A 17,099-nucleotide genomic window follows, 5' to 3' on the forward strand; every position below is an offset into this window, starting at 1 on the left:
TCAAGACCCTCTCCCCAATGTCCCAAGCCCAGTTTAGAAGGGAGGGAAAAGTGGGATTGGAAACCCCTTGGTAGTAAGTAACACTCCAGGTCTTCTCTAGCCCAGTTCCTTCTCTCTCTTTTTGGAGGCAGGGTAGCCCAGACTGGCCTCGAACTTTCTACAGAGTAGAGTATGGCTTTGAACTCCTGACTCTCCTCCCAGATGCTAGGGCTAAGGACCTACAGTAAGCCTGAAGCTTGAGGGGCCCTCTTTTCTCTGTTGGCATGGGAAACTATCTCCTCTCACTGTTTTTTCCTCTGCTGGTGCCACCCCCCCCTCCCCCGTTGGGGGAACGACAAGATGAAAAGTGAACCGGGAACAGAACGCTGGGTGTTCTCTGAGCTGTGGTCTTTGGAACTGCGGGTGATAAATCCACTAAAATGTCTTTAATACTGTCTCTTGGAAGTTCACACACGGCACACACAGATCAAAACAAGTCTAGGGCTGAGGGGAGGGCGGGAGAGCGTCGACTCCATCCCTTTAACCCTGGATTCTCTTCTGCCCCCACTGACCAGGGGTTGGCACAGGTAGAAAGGGTATTTACATTGCAGGGACTTGGTTCTTTTTCCAGGGTGAGGGGTACTAAACCAGGAACTTCCCACATCTCACTCCAAAAGCAGCAAAACGGGAAGTTCTGTAATTAGCAAGAAAATAGGCAGAGATTGAAGGGGGGGGGGGAGAAAAATCCTCACTGGCAAAAATCCGAGCCCGAGTGGGGGTGTAGTTCTCCCAGGGCTGAGTCCTTTTAGGGATGTAGGGGGACCGAGTCCGTCTGTATGTGAGCTGGGCCTGGATTCACAGACCCAATCATCAGACTGAACACCCCAAAAGACGAAAAAGAAGGCGGAGCCTGCCGACCTGGAGGCGGGGTTTGTGGGAGTTGGGGCGGAGCTCATAGATGAGGCAGGGCTTCTGGGACCTGACTCCCTACTGGGGAGAGGAGACCAGGAGAGCTCCTCCCCTGGCACTGCACTTTGATGGGGTGGGGAACTGGGGCGACTGGAGGATCGGGGTTTGGCGCGGATTCCAGTGCCGCTGAGGATGTGGGTGTTTGAGGGGTTCCTGAGGAACTGAGCGTACTCTCTGGGCCAGAGGTTCCGTGGGGGCGGAGTTTATGATGTCTGGAAGTCCAGCGGCGCCTCAGGAGGCTGTGCAGGGCGCGCGTTGGGTAGGCGGCTGGACTGCGCGACGCGCCTGGGAGGTTGGGGGGCACGGAGTGGGGCCGAGATAGGGACGTTTTTAGGGATCCCAGTAGTTTTCGTGGTGCTGGGCGGCGATGATGATGACTACAGTGAGGATGGTACAAAGCACCATGGCTGCGATGCCCACGGCCAGGGAGATGAAGGAGAAATTCCGGGCTTCGCGTGAAGCGATCTCGGCAGATACCAAGTCTCCGCGGGCCAAAGCCGTGCGCACCTACCGGGGTGGGGCAAGGGAATGGGGGGGGGGGGGGGTCAGAGAGCCACTGCTCACCCGCCACAGCCTCCCTCTGAGAATATGTCCAGAATGCCCCGGACTAAGGAAACCCTGGTCAACCCCACACCTGCACGGCCTTGAAGATGGCGATGATGCCTGTGGGCCAGAAGCAGCAGATGGTGGTCAGCACAGCGATGGGCATGTAGTCGTGTGGCGGACGCCTGGGCTCCAACAGAGCCAATCCTGGGCCCTGGGGCGGTGGGGGCAGAGTGGAGGTCACTCCAGGACCCCCGGGGGTCCCGCCTGCGTAGGGCTGTGGTAAGGACAGTGGGGGAAAGGGACTGTCACACTACAGTCTTGCCGCTTGGCCAATTGGCAGAGAGGTTTTATAAAACACCATTCTAAGGTTTAAGGAGTTTAAAATCCACCCCCTATCCTTCCTGACAGTAAAATCGGCCTAGGCCTCCCTTCATGGTATCATTAACTTCTATATTCGTGGAAGTTTCCACACTGTCTTACAAGGTACGGCTTTTGGGTCTGCCTGCCCTTCCAGTCTCCTTTCCATCCTCATTAGCATCTCCAGGCCCAGGCTTCTGCCCCCTTCTACCCCTGGCTTCCCAGGATCCATTTCTTCCTCTCCCTCAAGTCAAGTCAGACCTCCTCTTGCCTCCTGAACCACCTCCCAAACCTTGACCTTTGACACACACACACCCCACTCTCCCCACCCCTCGCCCCAGGTCCACCACCTTCCTATCCACTGTCTCTTCTCTTTCTACTCTTCTGACTAGGGTTTGTTACCAGAACGGCGGTCGATCTGGTTCTGTTTCGCTCTCTCCCAGCTTCCCGCGTGTCCCTGTTGCACCTGCCTCCCTGTCCTCCTAGATCTTATCAGCCCCACACTCACCGTGCCCACCGGATACACAGGGACATAAGCAGTGCACGGCTGCAGCTGCAGCGGGTAGCCCGGCGCCACGTAGCCCCCCAGCGGCAACGTGCCCACCGCCCCCGCGTGCGTGGGTACCACGAAGCCCGGGGCTTGGGCCGTCGGGGCAGGCGCTGGTGGGGGCGGGGCAGCGGCCGCAGGCGGTGGGGGGGGAAGTGGACCCTCGAAGCGAGTCTCCTGCAGATAAGGGTCGGGTGGCATGCGGGGTAAGGTAGCACAGCCGGGTGGGGGAGCCCCAGCGGCGGGGCCGGGCGGGGCATGGTGGGGGGGCCGCGGTAGCGTGGCGGAGGACGAAGGACCACGTTGAGCACTGGCCGCAGCAGAGGCCAGGCCACCTGCTCCTAAGCGCGGGAGGGTGGCGGTGCCAGACTGGTGGTAATGGTGGTGGTGGTGGTGATGTGAGGATGGGGCCGTTTGTGGGGGCGGGATGGGGGGCTCTGCCGGAGGCTGGGGGGCATTGTAGGGCGGCGGTGAAGTGTGGGGAACCGAGTCTGGAAGGCCTGGCCATGGAAAAGCCAAGGAGAGGATAAGGGGAGAGAGAAGACAGCAGAGATCAGAAGGGTAAGAGACATGAGACAGTGAGAGATGGAGAATGAGCGAGGGAGATACAGCCGAGACCACATCTCCCATTTTGGGGTCAGGGAAGGGGTTGTATGTAGGCCACCTGGCCCCAATCTAGTTTTGCCAGTCACAACTGTCACAGCTCCTCCCAGGCTCCGCTGCTGTCAACCACAACCCTCATTCAGGGTTGTCTCTGAGCCAGCTGTCCCCTCTTCCTGCACATGTGGTCGTGTCACGGGGTCATGCACGCTCAGTTTAACATTTCCACTTTGCTTCTGGTGGAGTTACCTGGGAATCTCATGGGCCTCTGTTAAGGTCCATGACAAAGCTTCTGGGACTAGGCATAGTGGTTCATGCCTGTAATCCTTGTACTTGTGAAGCAGATGGGGAAGGATGAAGAACTGGGAAGTTCAAGACCAGCCTGGGCTACAGAGGGGAATCTCATCTCAAAGAAAAAAAAATTGTCTTCTAGATATTACTTTCCCAACAACCCAGTCTGATCAAGTCTCCGTTATTTTTCCACTGGGTGTCTCCATGCCAGTGAACCGGTGACTGTCCATCTGTCACTCCCAGGGATGATGTCCCTGCAGAACCTGGCTCTGCCTCCCTTTCCATTTCAAAACTGCCCCCCCCCAATGCTGTTGACAAGGGCCCACGGACAGAGGCAGACTGACCCGAAGGAAGAGAAGGATGGGATATAGAAAGGGGAGGGGGTGGGGTATGCAGGGAGAGAGGAATGGAACTGAGCCACACAACATCCCAGAGGGGGTCAAAGAAGGGGATTAGGGCAAGTGGAGGTTAGGTAGGAGAGGATAGAGGGGGGGTGGGGGAGGGATATATATATATATATATATATATATATATATATATATATAGTTTTTTTTACCTGACTTTTCTGACGACATGTTTGCAATCGTTGGGACAGGGTCTCTGAAGCTGGAGTCAGGGCCCCCTGACTGCTGGCGCAGGAGTCTTAGTGTCTCAGTCCGGGATGGCGCAGCGGCGGTAGCAGCAGCAGCAGCGCGGAAATGGAGAGATGAAGACAGTGTGTGTTGGGGGGGGTGGCTGGGGGGGGGAGCTTAAAGGGACCAAGGCAGGGATGGGGGAGAGCTTCAGAAGTCTCCCCCCTGCAAAACTCGGTTTCTCTCTGCTCCTGGACCACCTCTTTCCTCCTCTCACCCTGGCAGTCAAGCCCCCAGTTTAGGCTCCCTTGGAGTTGTCATGGAAACCGGGAGGCAAGACCAGGCAAGGCGGGTGGGACTAAGAGAAGGAGGGAGGGAGAGAGAAATCTCTAGAGCCTCTCCCGCAAAGACTCGCTGTAGTGATTATATTGTGGGAAGAAGCCAGCTCAATGGATTTACCACACTTATCTCCAGACCCCGTTCAAGCAGCCCCTGCTCACCCATGGGGTTGCTCCCTCCGTTTCCCTCAGAACATCCTGCAAGATAGTTCTAGGTTTCTCCAGTTAGAGACAGAACTAGGTGTGAGACAGAACTGTACAAAGAGTGGAACCAAGAGGTTCAGAACAACCCCCCCCCCCATATACAGGCTGGCAATAGAGGTAAGATGCTGACTGTGGCTAAAGAAAAGGAGAGAAAGAAAGCGCCTGTGGGAGTACACAGGTACCTTCTTTCTCTAGGGTTATAAGAAGCCGAAATGCTTCATCAGAGGGAAGCAAGCTCTAATTGCTTGTTTGTGACAGGCAGGTTTAGAAAAGCGTGCTTGTTGGGGGCTGAAGAGGTCTTGGTCCAGTCAGCAGTCACAACCTTTCCTTAAAGCATTCCCTCTCTCCCCCTCCTCCATCCACCCCTGGAGTCAACCCGAGACACAGCGGTGACTTCAACTCTTTTTATTTGCTTTTTGTGTCTTGTAAGGGCGTGGGTGGGGAGGTGGAGTAAGGATAGGCCCTCTACAGAGGTTACACCAGTTGAGCCTTTTTTGCAGAAATCTAGCAGGAGAATCAGAAACACCCCTTTAGGATTTTCCAACTCTCTCCAGAGACAGTTGCTCTAGGACAGAGCCCCCCTGGTGGCGTCCTGGAGAGCAGTCTCCAAGCCCTGGCTTGAGCCTGTTCCAGGTCTGAGAAATTTTTACACCATGGCCTCATACCGGTGGTTCTGGTTTTTCAACCGTGCATGGATCAGAGGGAACCTTGGACCCATCCCTCCCACACCATCTTCAATACACGCTTCTGGTTTTATTAAGTTTAGACTAAGCAAAGTCCCTGAGTACAGGCCTTGAAGCTCAGAAACCCTGCAAACTTATTTAATTGCTAAGTAAAAGCACTGACGGATAAAGGCCATTCCCGGGCACTCGGGCGCGCGCAGGGGTCACGGGTAGGCCGAGTGGTGCCAGCGCCCGCAGCGCGGAGGAAGTCTGGCTGCACTGGCAGGGTTTGTGTCGCCAGCAGCCCGCAGGGATCTGAGGAGCAGATTGTCGGGGTCGCTCAGGATTGAAAGGCTGGTGGAAATCCTGTGGTGAGTCCTTGAAGCCCACGGGGCCCCACGCCCATATAAGGTGGGTCTGGGAGGGTGGGTCGTGAATGCGGAGATAAAAGTAGGGCCAGAGAAACTGGGTCAGGCTGCACTTCACTCGAGGGGCCTGGAGGACTCTCGGCGTCTCCGGAGACAAGGGCACAACACGCACTTCAAAGTGAAGAGTTGTAAGGCGCTGATCCGGAGCGGGAGGGCAGGCAGGAGTGGGATGAGGGGCTCTTCAGCTGCGATCGGCCTGGCACTCTTGCCTAACACAAGCCTGGCGTCCAGCGATAGAAGCGGTAGTCGCCTTTCGTCAGTCCTAACCTCCCCCCTCACACGTTCTCTTGGGCTCTGCTGCGAAGCCAGACAGCCTGGATTGGAAAGTGGGCCGCATCAAGGAGGGGAAGTTGCACCCCTGGGTGGCTGGATGCAGCTGAAGCCTAGGAAAGCCTTCTTTAGAAACCCAGTATTATCTTTTTCTGCTGTTGCCTCTCCCCATCCGGCTAAATGGATCGCTCTGTCTATTTCCTCCCCAGTTCTTTGGGTGCAATGGAATGTTCCATTGCCCCTCCGGTCCGCTGTCCGCGTTGCAGGGGACGCTCGCCCTGTTGCCAGGGAAAGTCCCGGACGTGACGGCTTTGCGCGACCCCGAGCAGCCCCCCCCCTCCCCCGAGCCCTGTCCGTCATCCCCCTGCGCGCTCTCCTTGTCCCCCTTTCCCCGTATCCGGTGGATTCCAGACTAGGTACAAGTAAACAGCTGGCGGAACGAAGCCTCCAGACACAGACCAGGTGGGAGTTTCCACTCTCCGTGTGTCCTGGGCCGCTGTTCCCCGGCCTTTGCAGATCCCAGAGTAGTGAATGACCGAGGTGATGCTTAAGGGAGATCCTGGGCCTTGGGACAAAGTCCCTTGGGCGCCAAGTTGGGGGCGGGACTTAGGGTGAGCATTGGTGCATGGAGGTGGTAGGTGTTTGTGCCGAGCCATCTGGATGGAGTAAGTTAAAAGTAGCCTTCCTTCATACGGACCAGGAGTAGGAGCGGAGGCCGGAGAGTTGCTTGCTGTGAGTCTGTTGAGAGTGGAGAGGGGTCGTCTCCCTCACGGCCTCTCACTCCTTCTCAGGTGGGAGCATGCCGGGGCTATGGAGGCAGAGGCTTCCTTCGGCTTGGGCTTTGCTTCTCCTGCCGTTCCTGCCGCTGCTGATGCCCGCAGCCCCCGCAGCCCACCGCGGGTCCTACAAGCCGGTGATCGTGGTGCACGGGCTCTTTGACAGTTCATACAGCTTCCGCCACCTGCTGGACTATATCAATGAGGTCTGTGGGGGATACTGGATGGATCTAAAGTGGCTGGGGGAGGAAGCGTGGGCAGATGAAAGACAGCCAGCCCCTCTAGGCTAGTTTTCAGGGTACTGCTCCCCGCACGGGGAGAGCTGGGGGATGGGGGTTCCTGCAAGCACGGTGAATACACTTTGGCCTCTATAGTCCAACCTAGTGCTGCATTGCCCCTTTCCCACAGACACACCCCGGGACTGTGGTGACAGTGCTTGATCTCTTCGATGGCAGAGAGAGTTTGCGGCCCCTGTGGGAACAGGTGCAAGGGTTCCGAGAGGCTGTGGTCCCCATCATGGAAAAGGCCCCTGAAGGGGTGCACCTCATCTGCTACTCCCAGGGTAAGCAACGCACACTCTTAACTCCCAAACCCCGTCTGAGCTTGACCCTTATCTAAGGCCTGCTTTCTGGCGTTTGTGTCCTGAGAGGGAGGGAGGGTTCCTTCTGTGCTCATTGGCCATGGTTCTTAGATTTAAGGATTTACAGAGCAGCTAAAAGCATTTCAGTTGGTCAGAGGCCTAAACTCGCACCATGGCTCCATCACCGTGACCTGTGACCCGTGCTGGAAAGGAGTGTATGGAGGCCTGGGATTCTGAGAGACAGGAAGTAAGGGTCACTCCAGTAGCTATTCTTAAGACCCTTTCGGAGATGGAGAGATGGCTCAGCGGTTAAGAGCACTCACTGACTGCTCTTCCAGAGGTCCAGAGTTCAATTCCCAGGAACCATGTGGTGGCTCACAACCATCTGTAATGAGATCTGATGCCCTCTTCTGGTGTGTGTGTCTGAAGACAGCGACAGTGTACTCATATACATGAAATAAATAAATCAATCTAAAAGACCATTTCCAACACTGGTGCTCTGCTTCCAGGAGGCCTGGTGTGCCGTGCTTTGCTGTCTGTCATGGATAACCACAATGTGGACTCTTTCATCTCCCTCTCCTCTCCACAGATGGGCCAGTATGGAGGTGAGTGGGCACTGTGGGTGCCATAGAAGGCAGCGTAGTGTGTTCGGAGCACAGAGGTTTGATGGCCCTTGGCATGGTGGTTCTCTTTCAGACACGGACTATTTGAAATGGCTCTTCCCCACGTCCATGCGGTCTAACCTCTATCGGGTCTGCTATAGTCCTTGGGGCCAGGAATTTTCCATTTGCAACTACTGGCACGGTGAGTGGGCCTCGTGGTCGGGGCGCTGTGGAGGGTGAGGCCTGTTGCTCCCAATCTGACCTAACCAAAGCAATTGCTTCCGTTTATTTAACACTTATAAAATAGACACTGTTCAGAATGTGGTGTGCAAACCAGCCAATTGCCTCAAAGAGTGTAGTCTGATGCAAAATTTTTAAAAAAAAATGGATTATTGCCATGGACCACTCCAGTCTGGTATAGGGGGTCCCTGAAATGAGGGTCCTCGAAGCCTAGGTGGGTAAGGATTTGGCAGTGACAAACAGAAACAAACACAGAGGCAGTTTGAATCTGAGTGATTTTGCAGCTCTCAAGCAGGGGATCTTATACATTAAAAGAGCAAATATTACAACTCTGAAAAGATAATAGTCACTGAATCACAAACAGAACATGTGATGATTAATAGAGATCATCCAAGCGTAACAACTCTGAAAGGATGTATTCAGAGGGGCAGCCATCCAAGGCTAGTGGCATATTTCCAAGAGCAGATTAATAAATCTTTATGGTCAATTATTGTTTAACATCTAATGCCTGATTTTTGTTTTGTTTTTTGTTTTTTTGGTTTTTTGAGACAGGGTTTCTCTGTGTAGCCCTGGCTGTCCTTGAACTCACTCTGTAGACCAGGCTGGCCTTGAATTCAGAAATCCGCCTGCCTCTGCCTCCCAAGTGCTGGGATTAAAGGCGTGCACCACACCTGTCCAGTGGCTTTCTTTACCGTATACGAAAGCCTACCTCCAATGACACACATGCAGCCAATATGCAATTTTATTGTTGGAAAAGTTTCTATATGTCATATTGCTGTTATATAACTTTATAGATGATTTGTAAAGTAAAACGTTGGGTTCCCTGGGGATTAGGTCATGTTAGTGACCCCACCTCAGGGGACGGTTTCCTACCCATTAGTCTCCCTTAAGATCTTGGCCTAGATCCGGGTGTGGTGGCACACGCCTTTAATCCTAGCACTCAAGACGTTAAGTCAGGAGAATCACAAGTTCATAGTCATCCTTGGCTACATAGAGTTCAAGGGGGCTGCCCCTCTGAATACATCCTTTCAGAGTTGTGGTGGCAGAGGCAGGTGGATTTCTGAGTCCGAGGCCAGCCTGGTCTACAGAGTGAGTTCCAGGACAGCCAGGGCTACACAGAGAAACCCTGTCTCGAAAAACCAAAAAGAAAAAAAAAAATCTTGGCCTAGACTTCTAGGAACATGTAAATAAGAAAAGGAATAAGAGAAGACAAAACAGATACTTTGTTCCACAACCAGTTCCAGGAGGCCTCCTTTTGAAGTTTTTGCCTCAGTCTGTGGAACTTGTCACACAGATTCTACTGGGGTTGGTGTGGCAGCTTATCTTTACTGGCAGTCTCTCTTTGTGCATGAGTGTGAGTGTGTGTGTGTATATGTGTGTATGTGTGTGTGTGTATGCTCATGTCTAATATATGGAGAGTCTATTCTCTTTCCACCACTGTGGGTCCCAGTTCAGCTGCTCCAGTGTGGACCATGGGCCCTATGAATGAGTATGAGTGGCCACCCCACTCATTTTCAGAAACAAATTACAGGCAGGATTCGGCCAACCTCTAGGATAATGCAGTGTGTCATAGTATAATGTAGATGCTGGGGCCACATTAGCCTGATTTTGTTGGGTAACCTTGGGTAACTTACTTAGCTTTCTGGGAACCAGTCTCCTTCTATAGAGTAATAAAGCCTGTGCCTCGGGAGGTGGTTGTAAGCATTAAATCAATGAGAGTAACACGCAGCCTTAACCACTGGCCCATACAGGGTACCAGAAAGTGCCTTCCAGCCCGCTCAGAGTGGTCCATGCATTTAATCCCAGCACTTGAGAGGCAGAGGCATGGTGATCTCTGTGTTAGAAGCCACATGGTCTGTCCTGAATTACATAGGAGTTCCAGGACCACCTGGACTAAATAAACCCTGTCTCAAAAAAAACAAAACAAAACAAACCTCAGAACTGCCTTCCATTATGTTGAAGTGATTTTTATTCTTCTATGGTGTGGCTGGATGCCTATCTTTACTATTAGATTTATTTATGTATTTTGTGTATATGAGTATTTTGTCTGCATATACACCTACACACCAGAAGATGGCATCAGACCATTGTGTGCTGCCATGTGCATGCTGAGAATCGAACGTGAGTCCTGGGAGAACAGCCAGCCCCCGTGAACTCTATGTAGCCAAGGATGACTGTGAGCTTGTGATTCTCCTGACTTAACGTCCTGAGTGCTAGGATTACAGGTGTGCGTCATCATGCCTCCTGGTTCCTGTGATACTTGAGGTCCAAACCCAGGGCCTCGGGCGCACCGGGCAGGCTCTTGACCTGTTCCTTCCCAGCTCCTGCTAACTGCTGTTTGCACTCAGATCCTCACCACGATGATTTGTACCTCAATGCCAGCAGCTTTCTGGCCCTCATCAATGGGGAAAGAGACCATCCCAATGCCACTGGTAAGACCGCCACTTCCACCTGTGTCCCCTCTTCTCTTCCTCCCTAAACCTGGCCTGACGCCTATGGCTGACTCATCTCTTCCCTGTCTCTGCAGCATGGCGGAAGAACTTCCTTCGTGTGGGCCGTCTGGTGCTGATTGGGGGTCCTGATGATGGAGTTATCACTCCCTGGCAATCTAGGTAATGTGGGTTCATAGAGGCCGAAGACTGGCTCTCTAACCCTCACCAGTCTTGATCTCCCAAACCTGGCCTGTTAGAGCCCCCTAGAGCAGATGTTCTTTTAGAGACAGACAGGGCCCCAGTGCATAACTCTGGCTTGATGGGTGGACCTCTTGCTTTTGTGTCCCAAGTGACTGGCATTATTAACCTCACCCACTCTTACTTCTTGGCAGGGCTGGGGATCAGGGACTTTCACATGCTAGGCAAGTATTCCGCATACTTGAAATTAGAAATTAGAGTCTAAGGCAAGATCACTTGAGACCAGGAGTTCAGTATGGGTGCGGGCAAGACAATGAGATCGCTTCACTAAAACACACACAAAACGGATATTTTTTTCCAATTTTTTATTAGGTATTTTCTTCATTTACATTTCAAATGCTATCCTGAGAGATCCCCATTACCCCCCCTCCCCCCCCCCCCCAAACGGATATATTTAATGCCAGCAATAGTTAATCCTAGCACTAAGGGCAGCGGCAGGTGGATCTCTGTTTCAGGCTACATAGTGAGACTCTGTCAAAACAAAACAGAACAAAATACCAATGCAAGCAAGCAAGCAAACTGGTATAAAATGTTTGCCAAAAATTTTGGCAGCTGGAGGTGTGTCTCAGCTGGTAGCATGCTTAGCATGCCTGAGGCCCCATGTTCAGTACGTTCAGTACAGGGCCACATGCCAGCACTGGAGGTAAGAGGAGGGTCAGAAGCTCAAGGTCATTTTTGGACTACCTAGTGACTATGAGACCAGCCTGGGCTACATGAGACCCAGCCTGGGCTACATGAGACCCAACCTCAAAAACCACATTTTTTTTTTTAAAGATTTATTCATTATATGTAAGTACACTGAAACTGTCTTCAGACACCCCAGAAGAGGGCATCAGATCTCATTACTGGTGAGCCACCATGTGGTTGCTGGGATTTGAACTCAGGACCTTCAGAAGAGTTAACCAGTCAGTGCTCTTTAACTGCTGAGCCATCTCTCCAGCCCAAAACTACACATTTATACACACATAATTTTGAAGTAATCACAGATTCTTAGGAGGGTTGAGAGATGGTTTATCATGGTACTGTGTGTGTTCTGGAGATTTTTCTTAGAGGCCGTATCATAGGTAACTAGAACATAGTATCAAAGTCAGACTGCCCGGTGAGGTAGCACACACCTTTAATCCCAGCACTCAGGAGGCAGAGGCAAGTAGATCTCTGAGTTCAAAGCCAGAATGGAGCCAGGTGGTGGTGGCGCACACCTTTAATCCCAGCACTTGGGAGGCAGAGGCAGGCGGATTTCTGAGTTCGAGGCCAGCCTGGACTACAAAGTGAGTTCCATGACAGCCAGGGCTACACAGAGAAACCCTGTCTTGAAAAACAAAACAAACCAAACAAACAAACAAACAAACAAAAAAGCCAGCATGGTCTTTCTAGTAAATTCCAGGGCAGCACAAAGAAACCCTGTCTCAAAAAAAAAAAAAAAAAAAAAAAAAAAAAAACACCAAAAAACAAAATAAACAAAAAAAAACCAGCCGGGCGTGGTGGTGCACGCCTTTAATCCCAGCACTCAGGAGGCAGAGGCAGGCGGGTTTCTGAGTTCGAGGCCAGCCTGGTCTACAGAGTGAGCTCCAGGACAGCCAGGGCTACACAGAGAAACCCTGTCTCGAAAAACAAAAACAAACAAACAAAAAAACCACCAAACAAACAAAAATCTCCAGAAGACCAAAGTCAGGACTCTGATGTCACTACAGTGTAAGAGTGAGGTTCCGCCATCTTCTCTCCTTCCCCAGGAAAGCTGATGGCTCCGCAGCACGGCACACCTGTCTCTGGTGTGTCGTCATGAGTTGATCTGGGGAGCCTGACATTTACTCAAGCAAATATTTATTGAGTGCTGTGTGCGCCCAGGTGCCGTTCTGGGCTCTGGGGAAATAGCAATAAAGAACGTCCCTAAAGACAGTAGATCAGAAATACTGGTGGCAGGTGCGGTGAAAGAAGAGGTCTGGTGGAGTCTGTGGGGAGGGAAGTGTCCTTGAAGGAGCTGCCATCTGAGCAGGCCTGAGGAAGTAAGGGAAGGCACATGCCATGGGAGGCCATCCCTGTGAGGATTGGGGAAGGCGGTAGAGGCAGCAGACGTCAGGCCCTCGAGCTGTTTTTTATTGTGACAAACTGTAGCTGAACATAGTCTGCACAACTGTAATCCCAGGACCTTTGAGGCAGAGGCAGAAGGATATTTCTGACTGTGGCCAGCCTGGGCTACCAATTAGACTCTACTCAACAATAATGAGCTGAGAGGGTGTATTTGGTCAGCCCGCTGAAGTCCCGGACTCGAATTTTGTTGTTGTTGTTGTTGTTGTTGCTTGTTTTGGGAAAAAGGTTTTTCTCTGCCTAGCCTGGAAGTAACTCTGTAGACAAGGCTAGCTTTGAACTCACGGAAATCCTTCTGCCTCTGCCTCTTGAAAGATTAAAGGCCTGTGCTACCACACTTGGCTCCTGGATTTGATATTAGCACCAGGGGGAGAGAAGGACAGATAGACAGAATTGTAGTAGATAGGTAGGCAGAAGTTATAATTTTTATTTTTGTAGTTTTTGTGAGACAGAGTATCATGTAATCCAGGATGGCTTCAAGTTTGTTGTACAGCTACAGATGTAGATATTTATTGCCATGTCAAGTTTATAATGCTGGGCATGGGACCCAGAACCCAGTGCATGCTTGGCAGTCACTCTGCCAGCCCAACTGCATACCCAACCTTAGAAATTTTTAAAGGTTTAGTTTTGTGGCATTAGCTTCATTAACACTTGTGTAAGTTAACCTTTGTCCCTCTGGAAAACATTGTCCACTATACTGAAGTTTCATACTCGTTAAACATTCCCCTCCTCCAACTCCTGTCAGCTGGTGTGCTTGCTTTTTAACAAATACAGGGGCTGGTGAGATGGCTCAGTGGGTAAGAGCACCCGACTGCTTTTCCAAAGGTCCGAAGTTCAAATCCCAGCAACCACATGGTGGCTCACAACCACCCGTAATGAGATCCGATGCCCTCTTCTGGTGGGTCTGAAGACAGCTACAGTGTACTTACATTAAATAAATAAATCTAAAATAAATAAATAAATAAAAAATACAGATGCTGAAGAGGTGCTCAGTGGTTAAGAGCACTGGCGACGACCCAGGATTGGTTCCCAGTGACTACATGGCACCTCACAGAGGCACTTAATGCTTGTGGTGCACATACAGATGTGAAGGCAAAATACTCATGCACATAAAATAAAAAAAGATAAATAAATAAAAATAGACCGAGCTGGCCACGGTGGCACACTTGTTTAATCTCAGCACTAGGAGGTGGATCGTGGAGTGCAAAATCAGCCTGGTCTACATGAGTTCTAAGACAGCCAGGAGTGCAAAGTGAGACCCTGTCTCAAAAACAAACAACAAACAAAATATTCTAGGTGGGATTGGAAGATGTTAGGAGGATGAGGAGGGAGTGACAACCTTCCCACATAAAAACAGTGCAAGAGTAGGGATGGCTTTTACGTACACAATGGCATTTCATGTGTAAAATAAAAAAAACGCCATGATTGTAATAGCTCATGGCTAAATAGCATATGGTCTGTTGCAAAGCCTCTCCCTTTTAGGATTTATTAGTTTTCAGTTTACATATATTGATATACTTTGAGTATGCTCATGTACATATGTCTATGTGAACATACGTGGAGAATCAGAGGCTGGTTTGTTTCCTTCCACTCTGTGGGTCTGTAGGATTGAACTCAGTTTGTCAGGTTTGGCAACAGGCAGGCACCTTCACCTGCTGAGCCAGAAGATGGTGTCAGATCCCCTGGAGCTGTGAGCACTACTCCCATCCCCCACCACTTTTGTGGGTATGGGAATGGAATTTGCATCCTCTGAAAGAGCACTAGGTGCTGAGCCATCTTGCTAGCCCCTCCCTTACCTAGCTGCTCACTTGGGGGCGTTAGTCACTGGCCTCGTCAGGACCCATGGGACAGGGACTCTCAGACTTGCCTACGCTTGCATTAGCAGTTGGTAAGAGCAGACCGTCCATAGCGTTTCCCTTCCCCTCCACGAGGGGGAGCACTTTTACACAGGATGATGGGCATTAGCTTTAAGATTTAGTTATTTTATGTTATGAGTGCTCTATCTGCATGTCACCTGCACGACAGAAGAGAGGGCATCTGATCCCATTACACATGGTTGTGAGCCGCCATGTGGTTGCTGGGAATTGAACTCAGGACCTCTGGAAGAGCAGCCAGTGCTCTTAACCACTGAGCCCAGAGTTTTATAGCCAGAGCTGGAATCCCGCACTCCCACTCCCCACACCTGCTAGCCCAGATTCTGTTCCTGCTGTATCACCTTGTCGCCCTGTTTGGCTAGGGCTTGCTTCCCTGGCCAGGACTCACTCCTAGCCTGCTTTCTTCTTACTCCCACAATCTCCTGGCCTTTTTTTTTTTTTTTTTTTTTTTTTAAATAAGGTCTCATTATGTAGACCAGGCTGGCCTTGAACTTACTGAGATCCACCTGCTTCTGCCTCCCCAGGGCTGAGGTTATAGACTGAGGCCACCATACTTGGTTCTTGAATTTCTTTTTTAAGGATTCTTATTCTGGGTCATGTGTAGGGGTGTGTGTGTATATGTGGATTTGTGCACGTGCAGGTGCCATCTTAGGGAGAGCGGCCATTGCTCTTACCTGCTGAGCTATCTCTCCAGCTCCCAAACTTAAGGTGTTTGCTTTTTAAAAAATTATTTATTTGGAACAGGATCTCTCTCTGTGTAGCCCTGGCTGTCCTGGAACTCACTCTGTAGGCCAGGCTGGCTTTGAATTCAGAGATCCACATGCCTCTCTGCCTCCCAAGTGCTGGGATTAAAGGTGTGCACCACCACCACCACCTGGCAATTATTTTAAAATTTTATGTGCATGACTGGTTTGCTTGTGTGTGCATCATGTGCATGCCTATATTCAGAGAGGCCATGAGATGGCATAGATGTTCTGCAACTGGGCCTTCAAAGGGTTGGGAGATGCCATGTGAGTGCTGGGATTGAGCCCAACTCCCCTGGAGGAGCGGCTGGCTATGCTGTTAACCTCTGAACCAGTTCTCTAGACCTTACATTCTATCTTTATTATTTATTTATTTATTTATTTATTTTGGTTTTTCGAGGCTTTGTGTAACAGAGCCCTAGCCGTCTTGGACTCACTTTGTATACCAGGCTGCCCTCGGACTCACTTTGTGTACCAGGCTGCCCTCGAACTCTGCTTCCCAAGTGCTGGGATTAAAGGCGTGTACTACCACAGATGCCCCTTAACTTCTTAGCCTTTGAGTGTGCTCTAGGCTGCCTGTCTCCCCGGGCTGTGAGTCTCTGGGGGCACTAATGCACATGAATTTTCCTTGGTTCTCCTGATAACCTCTGGGCACATACATGTCTTTGCAGCTTCTTTGGTTTCTATGATGCCAATGAGACAGTTCTGGAGATGGAGGAGCAGCCGGTAAGCCCCTCCAAAGACTTGCCTTCCCCCTCCCTCCCTTTGTCTCCACTTCACTCTGGAGCTCCTTCTGCCCTGACTCCTGAAGGGTATGCCTCATGGGGGAGGGAGAGGTTGGCCTGGACATGAGCAGCGTCTCACTCCTGTCTCTCTTTCTTCCATGTTTCCATGGCCCTCGGCCCACCTCGAAGGTGTATCTTCGAGATTCTTTTGGGTTGAAGACTCTCCTGGCCCGGGGGGCCATAGTGAGGTGTCCCATGGCTGGCATCTCTCACACCACGTGGCACTCCAACCGTACGCTCTACGATACTTGCATTGAGCCTTGGCTCTCCTGAAGATGTCCTCAGTGGTCTCCAGGAATTCCCCAGCCCAGAGATCAAGTGGTGGCCTTGGGAAGCAGGTGCCAGACTCTGGCATGCCTGCGACCATCTTGTCACTCCCACACTGCCCCACCCCCACCAGGGTTCCCCTCCCCCTTCTGCTCCTCTGTGAATGACAAGTCCTGGTCCCCTACCTCACGTCCTCACTTGGGGACGCCTCCACGCTCTCCCTTTCTGCCACGGCTGAGGTTGGGAAGCAAGCACCAGGTTTTTAACTGTGGCTTCACCGCTGCTGCTGTTGCTTCTCCGGGTCTGGCTGTACCGGAGGAGAACCCAGCCCCTGCCCACCTCAGGGGTCTTCTTCCAGGCCACTCAGGACATTTTTAGCTTCTGTTATCCCTGTGTCCCTCATTTCTCAACTTCCCTGTGGCTAGCCTCCCCACCAAGAGGGGCACCCATAAGAGGGGGTGTTCTGAGGCTCCCCTATGGGGACAATTCCACTTTTGAAGTGTCAGTGTTGGGGAATATCTGTGGCCTGCAAGGCCCATCTCAGGTTTGGGGATCCCCCAGTCCCTATGATCAGTGTTGGGGTATCCCCTGGGAGCCTAGGTTCTTTGAGGCCCCAGTCCCTCTTTTAACTACCCTTGAGCGGGTGGTCCCTGTATTTATAGGAATAAAAGATCCGTTTCCTCAGCGTGGCTTG

The 17,099-nt window shown here is 51.5% G+C and overlaps 2 protein-coding genes across 7 annotated transcripts; one reads left to right on the forward strand and one right to left on the reverse strand.

The window, feature by feature from the left end:
* Nucleotides 1-416: 416 nt before the first annotated feature.
* On the reverse strand, nt 417-4,294 carry Prrt1 (proline rich transmembrane protein 1). Of its 2 annotated transcripts, XM_021149962.2 has the most exons (4): nt 3,846-4,294; nt 2,360-2,898; nt 1,583-1,768; nt 417-1,455 (listed from the first exon to the last, which is right to left on the reverse strand). In XM_021149962.2, the coding sequence occupies exons 1-4, from the start codon at nt 3,862-3,864 to the stop codon at nt 1,279-1,281; spliced, it is 921 nt and encodes a 306-aa protein (XP_021005621.1). In that variant the 5' UTR covers nt 3,865-4,294; the 3' UTR covers nt 417-1,278. The 2 variants fall into 2 exon arrangements, with proteins under 2 accessions (XP_021005621.1, XP_029326930.1); XM_029471070.2 differs by lacking the exon at nt 3,846-4,294 and having other exon boundaries at nt 2,360-3,573.
* Nucleotides 4,295-4,804: 510 nt separating this feature from the next.
* Nucleotides 4,805-17,089, forward strand: Ppt2 (palmitoyl-protein thioesterase 2). Of its 5 annotated transcripts, none has more exons than XM_021186326.3 (9): nt 4,805-5,436; nt 6,555-6,745; nt 6,948-7,101; nt 7,629-7,724; nt 7,816-7,923; nt 10,283-10,393; nt 10,489-10,573; nt 16,025-16,079; nt 16,268-17,089. In XM_021186326.3, the coding sequence occupies exons 2-9, from the start codon at nt 6,563-6,565 to the stop codon at nt 16,409-16,411; spliced, it is 936 nt and encodes a 311-aa protein (XP_021041985.1). In that variant the 5' UTR covers nt 4,805-5,436; nt 6,555-6,562; the 3' UTR covers nt 16,412-17,089. The 5 variants fall into 5 exon arrangements, with proteins under 5 accessions (XP_021041985.1, XP_085689183.1, XP_021041986.1 ...); XM_085833057.1 differs by lacking the exon at nt 4,805-5,436 and adding an exon at nt 5,607-5,621; XM_021186327.3 differs by lacking the exon at nt 4,805-5,436 and adding an exon at nt 5,652-6,225.
* The last annotated feature ends 10 nt before the right edge of the window (nt 17,090-17,099 follow it).

Source organism: Mus caroli, unplaced genomic scaffold, assembly GCF_978045245.1.
Source record: "Mus caroli unplaced genomic scaffold, Mus_caroli_1 scaffold_18, whole genome shotgun sequence".
Lineage (NCBI taxonomy): Eukaryota > Metazoa > Chordata > Mammalia > Rodentia > Muridae > Mus > Mus caroli.

Bases quoted from the DNA above. Each gene is read 5' to 3' on its own strand.
- Ppt2 (XM_021186328.3), top strand. From the start codon at position 6,389: ATGGAGGTGGTAGGTGTTTGTGCCGAGCCATCTGGATGGA. The intron at 7,102-7,628 runs GTAAGCAACGCA...CTCTGCTTCCAG, and splicing joins CCTCATCTGCTACTCCCAGG to GAGGCCTGGTGTGCCGTGCT. The intron at 10,574-16,024 runs GTAATGTGGGTT...ATGTCTTTGCAG, and splicing joins ATCACTCCCTGGCAATCTAG to CTTCTTTGGTTTCTATGATG.
- Prrt1 (XM_029471070.2), bottom strand. From the start codon at position 3,028: ATGGGAGATGTGGTCTCGGCTGTATCTCCCTCGCTCATTCTCCATCTC. The intron at 1,769-2,359 runs GTGAGTGTGGGG...TCCTTACCACAG, and splicing joins CTGTGTATCCGGTGGGCACG to CCCTACGCAGGCGGGACCCC. The intron at 1,456-1,582 runs GTGTGGGGTTGA...CCACCCCGGTAG, and splicing joins CCATCTTCAAGGCCGTGCAG to GTGCGCACGGCTTTGGCCCG.